This window comes from Pholis gunnellus (genome assembly GCF_910591455.1).
Source record: "Pholis gunnellus genome assembly, chromosome: 19".
NCBI classification, from domain to species: domain Eukaryota; kingdom Metazoa; phylum Chordata; class Actinopteri; order Perciformes; family Pholidae; genus Pholis; species Pholis gunnellus.
The window spans coordinates 13634867-13652350 of NC_136546.1; the positions used below are offsets into that span (position 1 = coordinate 13634867).

The following is a 17484-nucleotide window of genomic DNA, read 5'->3' on the forward strand; positions in this document are numbered from 1 at the left end:
TACAGACACGTGGCAGTGAAACACCACGTTAGAAATACATCTCGAGTCAAGTAACGGAAGTGAGAGTAATAGTGTACTGAGGCAAAACTTGTCCACTTGAATCCACCTTGTCCTAAGTCACTAACGAAAGTCTCAGAAATCCAGAGCGACACTGACATTGACATGCAAGCTGACAAGAAATACCTCTACAGTGATGTGTACACTGATCAAACATATTCACAGCACAATATGAAAGCGAACGGCAATCGACCCATAAATAATGGGACCTATTATGTCGACCAAAGTCCCACTGAAACATATCTTTGAAAATCTTGGCTAACATTAGCTTAATAAATGTGTCAACTCACAATACAAAACATAGTGAACATTGTGAGAATGGCGCATGGTGATACAGTAAAAAACAACACTAGTCAGCATTGTAGGCCATTGGAAAGTCTATGGGAGGTTGAGCTGGTTGTTTTGAGGTATTTTGGCTTAGAGGTCTGAAGACTTGCTGGAGTGTGATTCCAGCAAAAAACAAATAGACACGTTGGCCATCTTTAGTTGTGTACAAAATGAACCTAACATGCTTTACACTGTTTATAAGGTGAAGATATGGCAATAAAAAACAGAAAGCAGTGCCCTTAAGATGCTTATTTGAAGCCAGTGGGACAATAAGGTCCCTTCTAAGCAAGATAAATTTGCTCATTTATTAGTTCCCCCATTCGTCCATTACAGGGGATCTACAGCCATTTTCAAAATTCATACATGTTATTCCTTTGGTCAAAGAAATATTAGTAAATATGAAAAACTCTCCCAAATCAAGTGCTAAAACTCCAATGTGTGATGTCTTCAAGTACAAAGTCTGGAGCTGTAAGTTCGAGACTTCTCTGGTTTTTAGCTATGAGAGACATGTTCACAAATACTGATTGGAGGCCATGGAAATAACATATTGGAATTCTAAATGTAGGTAGTGTTCCCCAAAACATCCCAAGACATTGCTTTTTTAGATGACAGGAAAGCAGAGGAGGACACAGTCATCGAGTAAACAGGAACAAAGGCTCTGGTAGGATTTGGATCCTAGCAGTCGCACCCTTTTCTCCAGTTTGTGCAGCTAATTTAGTTATGGCAAGGCAAAGTAAGAAACACACGCAACAAAAACTGTAAACCAGTAGAAACAATATGGCTGGGCTGTGTCCTCCTTCACCTGCAGCCATCTGACCTTCAAAGCCCCCTCAGCATTTAAGTCTGCAGGGAGACAGACCGAACGCCCCGTTGGTCTCTCTCATCTTTTCCTTGTTTCTGGCCTGGACGAGACCAAACACCACCTCTGCAAGCGTCATGCGTCCTCCTGTCCGCCCCCCCAGGCGACAATCCGTCACAAAATTGGCGTTCTTGTTGCGCGTGGTGCTGATGAAGTAGGTGCGGACTTTCCCCTGACACTCGCTGACCTGCAACGACAGCAGCGGTCACAAAGTGTGGTAAACCTTTTCTCAATGAGCCTTAAGGTTTTTTACTATCAATACGTGTTCACAAATATGGTTAAGATGCATTAATACCTACACATTTCATGCACTTCCTTCCTGATCAGTGATGCAACTCATTTATCTCTCTGTTGTTTCTTTTCACCAGTAGATGTCCCCTTTATCCGAGCCTGAGAGTCTGACCATTAGCTGCACTATTAACTGTTTCACTGAAGCCTCAATGCAACCCTGGTCTAGTACACAATGGCATTCCCATACAACTAAACTGCACGTTTCAAGGGAAATGCTGAGTCACGGTCGCAGTTTTAAACAGTTTAGAACACGTGGTTAACATTGCAAATTGAAACAAATCAAAAGACAAAAGACAACTCAACTACTTGGTTAGTTTTAGTAAGAAGTATCATGGTTTGGCTTCAAATGATTACTCAATTGAAACAAAACAAAACAAAAACGCAACTAAAGTACTTGGTTCACATGGGACACAAAGCAGTCTCCAGCCCTGTGTTTCTTTTGACCCCCCCCCCTCTCTACGTCCACGGACTTGAATGAAATGTATTTGTGATCCGTCAAAAGCTAATCCACAACAAAATACGTTTCCCTCAAAATGTAATTCACAATGCAGTTCTATTATGCAGTTTTTAGGAGACAGAGCTGCCTAATAATGCCATATCTGCGCATGCCGTACCTTCATATACAGAAAGAACTTCACTGAAAATGATCGAGTCTGACCTAAACTTTGTGGCTATCCAGTAAAATCAGTTCCACTGTATTTTGAACGGTGCTGTTGCCACCCAAATAAATAGCCACTAGCCACTCACCCCCTTGACAAAGATTTCTCCGCGTAGCTCCAAGATAAAACCCCATTGTGTCAGGATCCTTTGCGTGGCCTCGGGTACCTGGATACGTCCGCTCACACCTGTGCTGTCCATGCGGCTGGCCAGGTTCACCGTTGACCCCCAGATGTCATACTGCGGCTTGGTGGCACCGATCACCCCTGCGACCACCGGCCCGTGGGCAATGCCTGTTTTCAGTGCAACACAGACCAATAATGAATACGTATTAAACCTATGACATCAGAAACCGTCGCAGAGAGCTGTTTAAATCGACCTTTCATTGTTTATGTGCGAAGGAGGTAAGCCACTTACCAACACGCAACAGAAAGTTGTTGGCAGATAGCCTGTTAATCTCTTTCAAGGTCTCTTGCATTGCCAGTGCAAACAAAACCAGCTCGCTCAGGTGATTCCATTCATCCGTGTATGCCTGAGAGAGAGACAGATGGATAGTTAGACATGAGAGAGAGAGAGAGAGAGAGAGAGAGAGAGAGAGAAAGGGGGGGGATATTGAAGATATCAAAGCAGGTGCAGATGATGGAAGTAAATAGCAGAATGTGTGCGAGAAGACGTCCCACCTGTCTGTCGGGAGCTAAGCCCGAGGCTGCCATGTAGCAGCTCCCAATGGTCTTGATCTTCTCCACATAGTCGAAGTACGACTCCTCCAACAACTTGTGGAATATGTAGAGATAAAGAGATCAAATCACACATCAATCTCATACATACAGTAGAGTTATGCAATGGTGCATTCATATACAAATATATGTCTACATTTATCACAGATATATAATGTATGGAGTCAAAAACATAATCTGAATCCACTGTACTTTCATTTTAAGTCCCATTTTCACCTCATCAAAGCAAGCGATGATCTCATTCAGAAGTCGGAGGCAGTCCACTCCTTCATGTTTGATCTCTTTCTGCTCAAAGTACTCGTTGAATCCAGCGACGGAGGCAAACATCACACCAACTTCATTGTACGACTGGGCGTAAAGCTCCTGAAAAGAAAATGGTGTCATGCACTTGCCTTTTAAACATTTCATCCTTGACATTTGGGAAATAACACTTAAAAAGTCCATTAAAACAACTCCCCTTCGATATAATATGTTTATATAAAACAAAAATATTTCACCTACACCTTCTTCATCATGATGCTAGCTCTGCTTTAAACAATGTTAAAACCACACAAGATAAAATGTCCACGTCTGTAAAGGCAAGAATCCTTTGAGAAAAAAAACACGTAAAGGAAGAGGCTGACACAGTCAGAGGTGAGGTCATGTTTTCTGCACCTCATCATTCTTGCTGCGGTCCAGAAAATGTCGCGCCACATGCACCGGCAGGATGTTGTGTAACAGACACTCGTTGTGTTCCCGCAAATCCCTCATGTCCTCCACTTCCTGTTGGGCCTGTAGACGCCACAGGAAGTCCAGTCTGGCAGTCGCCTCCCACTGGGAAGTAAAAGATGGATAAAACTATCAGAGGTCACCTGCCTGTGCGCTACACACTCCTTTATCTGTCAGTTCAAGTAAATGAAAAATAAGAGGAGCAAACTAAACTGAACACAGTGAAACTTCAACGGTACCTGCCGCCCATTGTAGAAGACAGCAACAATAAACATGGCCATGAGAAGGATGGAGATTCCTTTGATCCTGACATAGTGAGATCTGAGCAGAAATGAATGAAGAGAGGTGGAATATAAAGATTTAAATGATGTTAAATAAACATGACTAAAATTATGTTCAGTACAATAGTACAGCAGAAGTAAATTCATATATATGATGGAGTACTACACCACTAATCTAACCAGTAGTATACAAAGTATGTAAATTTGCACCACATTGATGAACTACAACATAAAAAAAGCCCAGTTTGAGCCGGGCCGGTGTGTATTTGACACCAACCTGTGCAGTGTATCATGGCGTGTGAGCGTGAGGAAGGCCAGGTGGATGAGGTAGGAGTAGACGGCCATCGCCAGCAGCAACACCGCCAGCTTCAGCAGAGAGTTCAGACGCAGGAACACGGCACAAGTCACCATGGCAATTACGCCGCTCAATATAAAGACCTGCGGAGACAGAGGCGGTTGAAGAAGTGGTTAAAGACACAGAAGAAGAAAGTATTTGGATGACTTCACCTTCTTGAAGTAAAAAAAAGAAAAATGGGCATTGGGTGAGAAACCTCAAGGAGAAAATATGATAATAATGTTTTATTTAATACGAGAACAAATGTTTGTGTTGACAGATATTGTAATTATTTTCTAAACGAACACATTTGAACTGCTGCTGTCTTTACCTCGGGGTAAGCGCAGACGGTGAGTGGACGTGTGGCTGTGTTGGTTCTGTTCATTACATCAGCCTCCCCTGTGTCTGCGAGAATGCACCATATCTGGACACAGGCACACAGCACAAAATAGTCACATAAAACAAAAGACTGAAAGAAGGAGTCCTATAACGCAACAGAAACAATATTTATCATTCTGACATATTCAAGATTTGAGTAGTTTCTTTTTGTATTTTATGGTTATACTTGGATTCAATGCCAATAAGTGCCTGGAAGCATAGTTTGCTTGTCATCTGAGGCACATTTCCCATGTCAGCAGGGAGGCGAATCTTGCTCCTTTATGAATATACATCTAAGATGAGGATCATGCAAACAGCAGGAGACTTTCCCTCAGGTTCACTTGCAATGTTCAGTTTTATGTGGAAATCTCTCCACCTCCTCTAAAGACCAGGCCCAAAACCGTACAGATGTATCAAAAGGAAAGCAGGGGGAAATGTTTGTAAGTCTGGCCCTGTGTTGTTGAGACTCTCACCATGTCAGTAGAGACCAAGCCAAAGTTGATGACGATGGCGGTAAGGGTGAGGATATTGCGGGCACTGTTGTTTTCATGGATCCAGCAGCATAACTGCTGCAGAGTTGAAGAAGTGCACCTGAACTCTTCAGCCAGGGCCAACAGCAGCAGCAGCATGTAGATGAGCAGGAAGACTGAAAACTGGAGGACGGCCGGGAACAGCCTGCAGAGGAAGAGGAAGAGAGGAATGTAAGTGGAAGAGGAAGGAAGTGAGTAAAGTAGAGAACAAGTCAATCCACGGTAGAATTAAGAAACAAGAGGAAGCGTGTGAATTGTCTACATATACAGATTCTTTAGGATTCTTCTAATGACTTTAGGCAATGTGGAAATATATTTGACCATATTACTTTTATAAAAACTTTACAGAGGTTAGCGTTTCATAAAAGGGCATTCAAATCTGAAAAAACAAACAAAGTGCTAACAATGTGAGCTTATACTGGACAACGTCGGTGTCTCCCCACCTGGGCGCAGGAATGAGGGCCTGGACAGCCATGAGGAAGAGGAGCATGATGAAGGAGCAGACCAGGTTGGAGTTGAACATTTCGTCCCTCATCTGCGAGAACTGGTTAAAAACAAAAGCATTGTTTACATTGCAGCATTCATTTATTTCCTCCGACCAAACGCCGCCTGATACCAGCGCCTGTACCTTTTCCTCGATGTGCGGGTCTTTGAACACCAGGGTCAGAGGAGTGATGTGCTCCCTGTGCATGCGCTCACTGCTTTGAACCTCGATAGCGTGTTGGATGCGTTTGTTGATCTCCTTGGAGGTGGACAGCCATATGTTGGGCAGTGAGCCGTTGGTAAAGGAGGCCAGGATCTGCAGGAAAAGCATACGGTGGTGTGAGATTAATCAGGTACGTAGTGCCAACGATAAAAAGCTGTTTACAAACACCTACGCTGTTCATGTCAATGGCGTTTCTTTCAAAGTGCAGCTGCGGGTTCCAGGTTCGATTGGTTTTCTGGACTTTGGGGGGCTCAGCATGACCAACATTTTTCTTTTCCTGCTGAGGGACGATGAGGAAAGTGTCGATGTTGTGTTTGAGCAGGAACTCGTTCCTGTCACGGCCATGACCAGCTTCTGTCTTGTAGGTGCCTTCTAGACAGTCCAGAGTGGCCCTTGAGATGTGGATGCGTCTGGATGAGAGAAAACAGAAGCGGAGAAAAGTATCGGTAATGTATAAAGAATTGCTTGCCAATCATAAAAATTTGACTTTGAATAGTTTCATTCATTTTACACGAGGAAGCCATAGACTTGACAAGCCTGCAGTCTGTCAAGTATCAAGTTTGGTTTTATACACTTTGCTGTGTTTACAAGTGATTTGGATCCCTGTCGAAAACTGGGACAAGAGGCTAAATGCACCCACTTACCATGTGTTTTTTCTAATGGAGGTTCTGGAACTTTAATTTAATTCTAGGTCATTTTGTAAAGTTATAGTTTTTCACAACACCACGGCATTGACATGGCAATAAACTACAATCTGAGATAGATGAACAGCGGGATCTAAGTGGCTTAAAGCTACTACTAAGGAACTTTCATTTTGTGTTGATTTGATTGGTCCCAGTGGACAAAAGTATTTCTGAGAGCCAGAGTCCCTTTAGAAAACCTTTAATTTGACTGCAGCAGGGTCTGAAAGTCTATTCCGCGCAGTACTGGTTCTGGTGGTGTTGGCTTTTAGCGAGGGACTGGCGGAGCAGTGAGGCAAAGCAATGAGGCAAAGCAATGAGGTAATTTCGAGGCATCTGTATTAAATAGTTTTATGACCACTTTAAAGTTCCTCACACACGTGGTAATCCAGGAAAAGTTCGAATGTGTACTTTGGCTGAACGCTGGCACTAGCAGAGACCACTCACCCTGGTATGCCCCCGGCTTCCAGCATGTTGGCAATGCCCACGTCCCAGGACCAGACGTCAAACTGCCATTTCTGCAGGCCCAGCACCCCACACAGGACAGAACCCGAGTGGATCCCAATCCTCATGTCCATGTCAAAGTTCAGCTGCTTCCGCACGTTCCTGGTGTCGGTAGGGAGCAAAGTGACACGTTAAGAGTTATTATTGACGGCTATTGTTCTTTCTGCACATAAACATAGAGTAGTGAAGTAGTGAAATAAAATCAACCCCTCAAGAACTCCAACGAGTTAAGACTGACCGTATGGTGCTGATCATGTCCAGGCCCAACTCGACACAATGACGGGCATGGGCCCGCTGTGGCTCAGGGACCCCTGACACACAGTAGTAACAGTCTCCCAGTATCTTTATCCGCAGGCAGTGGTGCTCCTGTGACGACAAAGAGTCAAGACACCCGGGAAAAGAGATAATACGGTATCGATAGAATAAAAAAATAGATGTTTTAATTTAAAAAAAAGAGCTTGAATCCTCACATCTGCCAGTCGGTCAAAGCGTCCAAAGAGCTCGTTGAGGGTCCGGACCAGATCCTGGGCCGACAGGTTCATGGACAAAAAGGTGAAGCCCTTGATGTCTGCAAAAAGAATGCTGCAAAGACGAGAGAAACAGAAAAGAAGTGGAACGCTAACAACATACGCATTTAAATTGAAATAGAGGAACCCGTTGAAGTGTTTGGTGCCATCCATGAGAAACTTATGTGTATGTGTGTGTGTACCTGACGTCTTTGTACTGGTGGATGTAGATCTTGTGAAACTCCTGAGGGTTGAGTTCATCTTCCAAAGAGCTCATGTCACCGATCATCTCCAAGGCAACAAAACGAGGCAGGATCGACAGCACCAGGCGCTCCTGTGTGTAAAAAACTCTATTTGTCGGTGTGTGGTTTAACATATTGAGCATGTCCCTGTCTTCATATTCCTCAAAGTCCAACCCATAGCACAACGGTAACAGTCACTGTACCTGTCTCTGGTTCTCTCGCTCGAGTTTGAGGCGACCCTCAATGCACCGCCGCGTCTCCAGGAAGACCTGTCTCTGGGCGTGGTCTGTCAGGTAGTGGATGAACAAGCCGGCTGTGTTCATTCCTAGGTACAGCAGGCCTTTGGCAAACACCTGCATCCGAGAGAGATTTTGCATTCATGGAATTAATTTGAACCCAATGCATGTGGGCTGAGAAGAGGATAATAAATAATAAATGGGGTCTTCTTCTTTTAATTAACTTCAGTATGTTCATTACATGGATAAAGCGTATATGCTGGTGCACTCGAGAGTTTTCCACTTTGAAATATGGAAATGTTTGAGACTTGGGTGCATAGACAGACATTACATTATCAGCTTTATACGGTGCAGGTACTTCTTGTTTATTAGAATCTGGATCATAAAACTGGGCAGGATATACAGTAAATAAATATGACTTCGCTCAGACGTTAAAGTATAGTATGCTTAAACTGTAGAGTTAGCAATAAAAGAATGCCATTAATAAATAAATAAAAATGTTGGTTTGATAATGATAAATCAATGACAATTTCAGACATTACGCTTCGTAATATTTCCTTGGGGATATTTGAGAGCTGTTGGGTCAGTTGACTTTCTCACCTTTCTCAAAAGCGCGGCATCATTGTAGTAGCGCAGTATCTCCACCAGCAGGTGCAGTACTGAGGTGAGGGAGCCGGCGCACATGGCCCACAGCAGAGGTAATGGCAGCAGCGTGTATGTTGCGAACAATGTGAACAAGACATACCACGCTGGGTCCTTCTCCAGTCCATACACCAGTCCTCCCAGCACCTGCGTGGTCTGCGACAACCAGCTAGCGAGGCCAGCGTAGCGAAGCCAACGCGGGGACATGGAGTCTTTGCAGGTTAACACCACGATGCACAGCGCTACAGCTAGCACCATGAAAACGCCCGTCAGGCAGCCTCGCAGAGTGTCTGTGACTGCCTCAGGGACCATTGCAAGGTACATAATCAATATGTGTAACTTGGCCAAGGCATCGATTACATTAGTAATGGCTAGAGAGTTGCGTCTTTGGCAGGAGTAGTGCTGCTGGTAGAGTTTCTCCAATTCACAAGACTTAAAGGTGTGCCTCAGGCTGGGTATGTAGACTCCACGAACAGTGTGGCCCCAGTGCACGAAGAAGTCGGCATCGCTGCTGTATTCATTAAAAGAACCCCTGGCACTTCTGTATGTGCAGGTGGAGCCTCGGGCCTGGGAAGAGTTCCTTCTAAATGTGGAGGAGCGGCGTTTTGTGACCCCTCGCAAGGCCTTGTTGCGGATTTGTCTGTTGATCTCCTCCATGTAGGTATCCGTCACAAAGATTTTACTTGCTGGCTCCAAACCCACCTGTCAAACACCACAGAAAAGCAGGTGCGTTGGCTTTAACATCTGCCACTTTGACCATTACCAATCTTTTTACCAAACCTCAAACCATATCTTTTAGTGATATTTAGGTAGGTCCAGAAATGGCTTTATGGTGGAAAGCAAACTAATTACGGACATGTAGAAAGTAGGAGTCTTTTTGCATGTGGTCATCACTGGACTGTGTTTTTGGAACATCCATTATTTCACTTAGTGGTACCCATGTAGATAGTTTTATGTTTATTTGTTCAGATCTTGTGACAAATTCATCAATATGCCTGATTTCGGCCCCGATGTCAACACACCTGAAGGAACTGAATTACGTATTTAAATTGTATCAAAATTATATTTGACATTTTTGAAAACTGCCACAGATGTAATTCCATTCACCTCTGTTGTATTAGAGTGATGGCAGACATCTCAAAACACTGGATACCGTAAAAAAACAACTGAGAAAGTAGTTTTATTTGGGGGAACTGGCCCTCAGGTTAATTATTTGAATTTAACATTTTATTACAGCGTGGGTGGTCTAACGACCGCTGATGTCCTGTAAAGCGGCGTCAAACAGATTCAAGGCAAACTCAAAAACAAGCAGCAATATACAAGCAAGTCATCGTATAACACACAAAGGTACAGCAGTGTGTGCACTAGTAGTTCCATTAGCTGTTAGCCAAACACACCGTGCAGAACAATAACAGGATGAGAGTGGTGAGTGAGGTGAAAAAGGTGTTTTGAGAATGTGTGAGTCAAGGGGTCATAGAACAACAAGAGGTCCTAGAACATGCGGTCATAACTGGGCACTCGAAATGTGTCGCCGTTTGCTGCAACAGGATGCGAGATCAGTCACGGACGCACAGACTCACGCACAGTCACACACACACAATCAATTACATAACCTCTCCCCAGGCTTACACCTGGCGGCTGGATGCAACAAACTGGATGCAACAAATCTGCTGATGACTGTGGGACAGAAAATCACCTTGGCACTGAGCTCCTGCTGGGTAATGATGTGTTTAACAGCGTTCTGCCAGAGCCTCTTTTTCCGCCGCAGTGCAGGGGACAGGGTCGGGGTCAGGGAGGACGGCTCACGCAGCTCCATGGGCGAGACCTTTTTCGTCTCAGAGAAGGTCACCATTGTGGTGAGCTTAGCTGACCTCATCTCCTGGTCTCAGATCAGAAGGAGGGCGCAGCCTGGAGCAGGAACAGTGTCATCGTTGGGGGGGGGGAACAAGGAAAAGATGGTGATGAGATGTCAGACTTTTTCTCACACTATCAACGCATTCATTTTTAAAAGGGACACTCCACAAATGTTTTACATTAAGTTTAGTAAACTAGTAATGTTTAGTTCTACTCAGCATGTGAAAACATCAGCGTAACGTCTTCTGTGGCTCTCGAGAAGCTTTGTCAAGAAGATAACCCTGATGATGTCACAACGATGTCATCAAGGTTATCTAAGCTTGGGCTTGGAGACCACACATTTATAACGGAAAGCTTTACAAACTGAAGGTTGAAGGATGTGGGTGTTTACCGAGCGGATGGAGTTGAGTCGTTCTAATGAATGACGCTTTCGAGTTGCATTATGGGAAATGTAGGATCCAGGGTTTTTGGAGCTTGACTCAAAGTGAGGATGTCTCCACCTCAGCTGATTTTGATCATTTCATCAATTTTACGATTCTTGAAACAGATTTTCTAAAAAACAAAAAAACACATCAACATAATTGAGCCAAATATCATAATTTCAATCATGAAAATCTTTACCATTTGTCAGTGTGCATATATATAGCAATTGATATTACAGCCTTTGTGGCTCCTGATATGACCTACCACTTGGGTTACACAGGACGTGTGTCCAATGAAATGTGCCAACAGCTTCTAAAAAGAACCATATCAAATCTTCATTAGTGTTTCAACCCTTCTTAAAATGACGATGATGATGTGGACAGAACTGGTTATGCTGCACACATTCAGCTTGTTGGAAAGAGCCACCTGGTCGGCTCCACGTGCTGGCACAGTGTGTGCCAGAAGAAAGGCAGCTTCCCAACGAATTACTTGGCCAGATTTAGATTAGATTTAGAACTGAGCTGGTTAATGCACAGAGTTTAACTTCTCCTTGTCCTTCTGGGTCTAGATGCCGCATGTCCCACCCACTCACAGTCCACCGTCGGCAGTCTGATTGTCAAAGACGGGACAAAATAAAACACTTCCTATTAGAAGAGCTGCATTTAAATCAAGGCTGTCACTATGGCAGCTAAAAATATTCATCTTGTGAGTGAATGCCGTAATATGGCAGCATTTATGGACGTGTTAATCACACAGCAAGCATTCGAGTTTCTCTGCTGTGAGAGGATCATGTGTTACTCTTGTTATTCTAATATGAATATACAGACTTAGTTATTACATTTGAACACATGCCCTTTTGCGTTTAGGCGCCCTGTTTGATAAAGTATACACCTGTTGTGTAGAAGCAGGATTTCTTGCACTGCTTCACCTACTTCCCCGGTGCATGAACAAGGGGAAGAGTCTGAAGAGGACAAAACTCCAGTAACACTTGTAGTATAAAGAACAATTTCACTGTCAGGCTTGTGGCCACAACTGACCTGTATTGTTTTACATATTGTGTATCCACTCCTCATGTCTAGCATTTGCCATAGGATATATTCGTCCAGCCCGTCATAATCCACTCGTGCTGGATCCATTGCAGAGAAATTCTATGCAGATCTGAATATTAAGGCATAATCCATGAAAGTGAAAATGAAACTTGAGACAGTCCCCGCTGTGATGAAGTGTCCAAAACGGATGCAGAGGAGGTGGGGGTAGGGGGACAAATATCCAGCCAAGATGTGTGGAGACCTTCTGGCCGGATTGTGGGTCACCACCAGGACTGTTTTGAAACGGCCACGAAGCAGAGCTGCAGGAGTGAGGAGTGCAAAGAGGATTAGTAAGTCAGGGCCCACTCTTACTGGACTGCAAAGCTGAGATCATTGGCACCAAGACAACGGCATGAAAAACGCAATGCTCTCAACCTTTGGCTAACTCAACCATTTCTTTTAAGAGCAGAGTTGACATTTAAATGAAACAGCATTACGATCAGTGCTTCTTAATACGCTCTCTCTTTCACTTTACATCTTTCTTTTTCATTGACTCTACTCTCATTCTGATGTCATCATTGAAATTGCAAGCTGAGTTGCTGTCTCCTTATTGCCTTTGTGCACTTGGTTATGTCAGTATGCTAAAGTGCAATTAGAGCCATAAGGTTAACAGCTAAAAACATTACCTAAAGGCTTATAAACCCAAACAGACTTCGCAAACAAGGATGCTGAATCATCTCCCACCTGGTAACAGCACCCTGAGGCGATTCAACAGCAAATGGACGCTAATGAAACGGCCTTTACTAAACTAATTTCAGGTGCCTCTTTGTGACCAACATTTTAAAAAGGAGAAAATATTTTGATTCCTTGCAGAGGAAAATAAATGTTGTGTATGTTTTATTGTGTTTCATTCAATTGTGAGCTATATTGTGTGGGCTTCAGGATATTATTAAAAACACACAAGTGTCTATGGATGATTGATTGAATATTTTGAGTAAATATATTGAGTAATTCTGAAAAACATTAATATGCTCTGCTGCTCATTATCTTCTGTTTAATGTTTGTCCTTTTTATACCAGGTTGGTTAATGTTAATGCGCAGCAAGGACTAATCTCTAACCAACGCACAAATGTTCTGATCATTTTCATGGCATTGTTGTATTGCATTAGCATTTAGTGGTTGATTCACTGAGTCGCTAGAGCATCCTGAGGTTGTTTTTCACAAGTTATCCTTCAACAAATGAGAAGGATTATTCTATTCAGATTCACCTGTTACAGTTAAGTATTTACCTGCTAATCGTATTCTCTCGTTTGCTGTTTGAACATGACACCAATGATGATGAAGAGCATTGGCTGATCATCAGCAGGTCTGTGGTCCCTGTGGTTGTAAGCTGGTTAAAGTTTTTCAGACTGGCTTTGCTAATTTTGGCTAGGCCCCTAAGGCTGATCTAATGGGATGCCATCTGTCAAACCATGATTGCGTAGCTCAGACCTTTCTTGCCGATTACTGTCGATCTAAAAATAGCCGCCAGGTCTAAGGCAATTAGTTCTACGGTGCTATAGCTGGTCAGCATATCTCTCTTAGACGTGGCAAGCATGAAGTAAAGAAAGCACCTCTGAATATGTTTAATAAGATGCCACTGTTCCTAGAAACAATGAGCTCATTCTGACATAGCCTAGCCTTTGTGGTAATGATGAGACATTTAAGTTAATGCTCACGAGTGTCTGTCAACTGCACAAATCTGTCGTTTCATTTAGTGACTCTATTTGGAGTGCCTGTGAACTTTTGTCCACCTGAGGGAGGAGTTAGGATGAATTAGTCCATTCAGGGCAAAACCCCAGAAGCTAGTTAGTATTTAAGGCCTAACTGCTTTGGCTGTCTAATCAGCTGATTCTCACATGCATTCAAATGAGACCAGCAACAGAACTGACCCTTTGGTCTGTACGTGCTTGCCAACACAGTGTTGATGTTGTTGTATCACAAACACGTACGTGTGTCGTTGGACTACAGTTGGACAGTGAATGCATGCCAGCTTTTGTTGGCAGTTTCACTAAGCTCTTGAAAGTGAAGACATGTACAGGTCAGTTGGGTCAAAGTGAAATAACAATGCTGACCAGAGCAGGGATTGATCCAAAACACTTTCATATTAACAATTGATTTGGCATTTCCCAACTCACAAAACCTTCAATGTGTTGTGTCAAAAGGATTTGCAGATCAACATGAATGATATGAGACGATGGCTACAAGATAAATGGTATGGTGATAGTAAGGAGCACTAGCGGGAATAAAGGCTCCTTTTCAACATGTAAAGCTTGCTTTAATGTTTTGTCAGAGACCTTGACTGCAGCTTTTATGAGGTTCATATTTTCTACACAGTTCTGCAAATTATTTTCTACTCTTGCACTAAAATACAAAAAGTATATCCTGTAATGACACCAAACCCTTAGTTTTGAGCTGTAGCTTAGCCATCATTAGCTCAACAAGTAAGATGGTATTACCCTATTAAAAATGGGTCACACACCAATCTGGGGGCTGAAGAGATGGCAGCAGCACAAGGGGAAAAAAATACTGTCACATGGATCCGATGGCTCAGTGGGCCTAAGAAAAGTAAATGCCGTGGTCGAAACGGGAAGCACCGAGTTAAGACTTCAAAAAAGGGTTGCAGATAATGTGACACGTGGAGCGCCTCGGAAGCTGAGTGGTAACAGCGCATGCCACAAATAACTGCAATGGGCTGGGTTTGATTTTGGCCTTGGGACTTTTGTAGCGTGTTGGAAAAAAATGTGACACTTCATGTACACCAATTATGATATATTGACCTTAAAAATACTTAGGTCTGAGGTCATGTCATTTGCAATGAAACTGGTTTAATCACATTAACAACTTCAGGAAATTGCCGACTATTTTGCTCATAACAATCTCTTATTAGATTCTCTTGACTCACTACTGTCACCAACTGGTAGAAAGAAATACTTCCAAAAGCAGGATGTCCCATTCACAGATACAGGCTATATTTTTGAATACATCTATTACCGCCTGATAGTCAGACTGAATTGCCTTTTTGAATCAGTAATCATTTATTTTTCTTCATTCTTGCATCACTTAACAAGTCTGGATGGCTGAACTCTGCAACAGGTTTGCATAAATTAGGATATATGATGTGGGAGTGTACACATAAAAGGGAATTGCACACTCTAAATGGGTCAGAATAATCATTCACTGATCAATACAAAAGCATGCTGTCCTTGTACACAAAACAAGTGAAGCTTTACACTGAAATGACAATGTCTAACTGTGTGGTGATTTGATTCCCCTTAAAGCAATGTATGTCAGCCATAATGAGGAGAGCAACATTAGGCTATCATATATTTTTTAAAATCACAATACACTTATTATTCTGGAATGTTATAGCATGTATTTGACCAAACATCTGACCAAGTGTTTGTATGATATGCTGTTCAATATGTATCCAGTAAAAAAAACTGAGGGTTATGAATAAAGATAGAGTAGTGGGCGCCTAGACTGCGCGTATTCAAACATGACACTAGTGACTAGTGGTGGGCTGTTACCTATTTAGAGCTAACGTTAGCCAGTCACATCTGTCAGCTGGAGGAACAGTAACGCTGTGACTAAATCTATGCTGTCCTGGGCTGAACTTTAGTCAAGGTGGCTGACGTTAACTGTCTGCATGCCACACATTTTAAGGATTTTAATTCTGTTCACTTCATGGTAAGTACTTAGTGTTGACACCAATTAACGTTGGCAGTCAGGGGGATTCTAGTTGAGCAAGTCAGACGGCTAGCTGATGTTAGCATACTTTGCTACTAGCATAGCTGAATGCTATGGCTCTGAATAATGGGTTAATGTTGTTATATTTGATAGCCGTGAATGTATGTCTAAACCTAATCGAAATCAAGGGAAAGTAAAGAGTAAGCTAAGCTGTCACGAGAGGAGAAATTAACGTGTGATGAAAACCTTTAAAAGCTAGCATTGCTAACGTTAGCGTTCATTTTATTTACAGGCAACTGTCATGATTTGGGATTTCTGTCCCGGTGAATTATAAGATGTTAACTATCGGTCATTAAATTACTTGCTTGGCACGGGTCAGGTTAAACGTTAACGACCGTTACTTCCCGTGTTTTGATGACAACCGCATGCATGAGTGCAACGGCTAATTTTTGGAATACAAACTTGCACAGGCCAAAGACAATCCAGCAGTTTTCCTGATTTCCGGACCGCCGCTGGAGACTCCTATTCGGGGCTGAAGTGCCACCCATCTTCCTGCCTCTGTGAACCTGGAAGAGCATCGCCGCCTTGTGACGAGCATCCAGCATGACAGGTGGGCAAGCCCGAACTATTAAAACACCTGTACTGTGTCTGAAGGCATCATGTACGGCCCTCCAAAACTGTAATATGGACAGTGCAGAAGAAGTGGGCTGCTGAGGACATTAAAGCTAGTTTGAGCTGCTTCACCAAATCCACAATAGATCATTTACTGATCGTGGAAGCTTTGTATCAGTGTCCCAGGTGTGTTTGTGTGTGTGTGTGATGTGTCTGTTCTTGTGCATGAATTTGCACAGAAATCTCTCACCAGACATTTTGCCTTTGTTGGTATCTCTGCTGATGGCTACATTCCTTGAACCTCAAGCCTACTGACTGAATGGCTGTCCCACAGTGCCCTTCTCTCTCCCAGCCTCTCTCCACCCTCCTCTCCCTGCCTCTCTTTGGGTGGATAGTGAGGTCCATTGTGTTAGTGAGATGTTTATTAACGAGAGAGGCGCACACAGAGAGCAGAGCTGCTGTTGAAGGGCTTATCGCTAATCTCTTTGATAATACGGTCAATCTGCCTATGTACTAACATCAATTACTAAGAAGCCTCGAGACAGGGACATGCAAGTTGGTGTTCAGAAAGGACTCAAAGGGATTTGGGAGTTTGTTCCAGTGTGAAACTTTAAAAAGAGTTTGGAGATGGCTTTTCTGTTTAGGCTTGACTAAGGGAGTGTATGTTTTGCGTGTGCATGTGTCTTAATGTTTATTGCAGTTGTGGATGCATGTGAGTGAGTAAACTTTGCTATCAAGGAATTGCGAATTTGACGGCGGTGAGCTTTTGTGAGTATTGGTCGGGTCACTTTTCAAACTTTTTTTGTTGTTAAATTATAGCCATAGAATTAAGGATTTTCAGCGTGTTGCTTATAGTTTTGCATGTTTGTTTCTGGCTTTGGTTAGGAGTTTTTCTGATCCTGTAAAAGGAGTAGTGTGTGTGTGTGTGTGTGTGTTGGCGTGTCTGTTTGCCTGCCATGCCCTTGCCTGCGCCCGATGTCCCGGCCTCTCAGAGGCTGGCACTGGATTGTCGTACCCTACTGGACCATCGCGTTGGCAAGGGTAAGTGACACGACAACACCACCTCCTCTGTTCTCCCTCTGGCTCCTTCTCTGTTTCTGAGCGGATCATTATTCCACATGGTTCCATGATGTTCTACAAAAAGGAAAGTAGCGATTGGGTTT

At 43.2% G+C, this 17484-nt stretch overlaps 2 protein-coding genes across 2 annotated transcripts in view; one reads left to right on the forward strand and one right to left on the reverse strand.

The window, feature by feature from the left end:
* Positions 1-1214: 1214 nt before the first annotated feature.
* LOC306711394 (adenylate cyclase type 8) lies at positions 1215-10527 on the reverse strand (the record flags this gene model as incomplete). Its single annotated transcript, XM_079180332.1, has 20 exons — positions 1215-1430; positions 2282-2484; positions 2609-2723; positions 2872-2964; positions 3145-3291; positions 3583-3741; positions 3876-3957; positions 4195-4355; positions 4583-4675; positions 5103-5304; positions 5603-5703; positions 5788-5958; positions 6038-6275; positions 6993-7151; positions 7288-7415; positions 7520-7631; positions 7759-7889; positions 8001-8150; positions 8634-9377; positions 10372-10527. The coding sequence occupies 20 exons, from the start codon at positions 10525-10527 to the stop codon at positions 1215-1217; spliced, it is 3561 nt and encodes a 1186-aa protein (XP_079036458.1).
* A 5060-nt stretch (positions 10528-15587) lies between these two features.
* The window catches only part of LOC306711421 (protein EFR3 homolog B), a 29700-nt gene continuing 27803 nt past the window's right edge, over positions 15588-17484 (forward strand). Inside the window, exons 1-2 of the mRNA XM_079180367.1 lie at positions 15588-15709; positions 16180-16319. Coding sequence (XP_079036493.1) covers positions 16313-16319 — 7 coding nt within the window. The 5' untranslated portion in view covers positions 15588-15709; positions 16180-16312. The remainder of the gene's footprint in view (positions 15710-16179; positions 16320-17484) is intronic.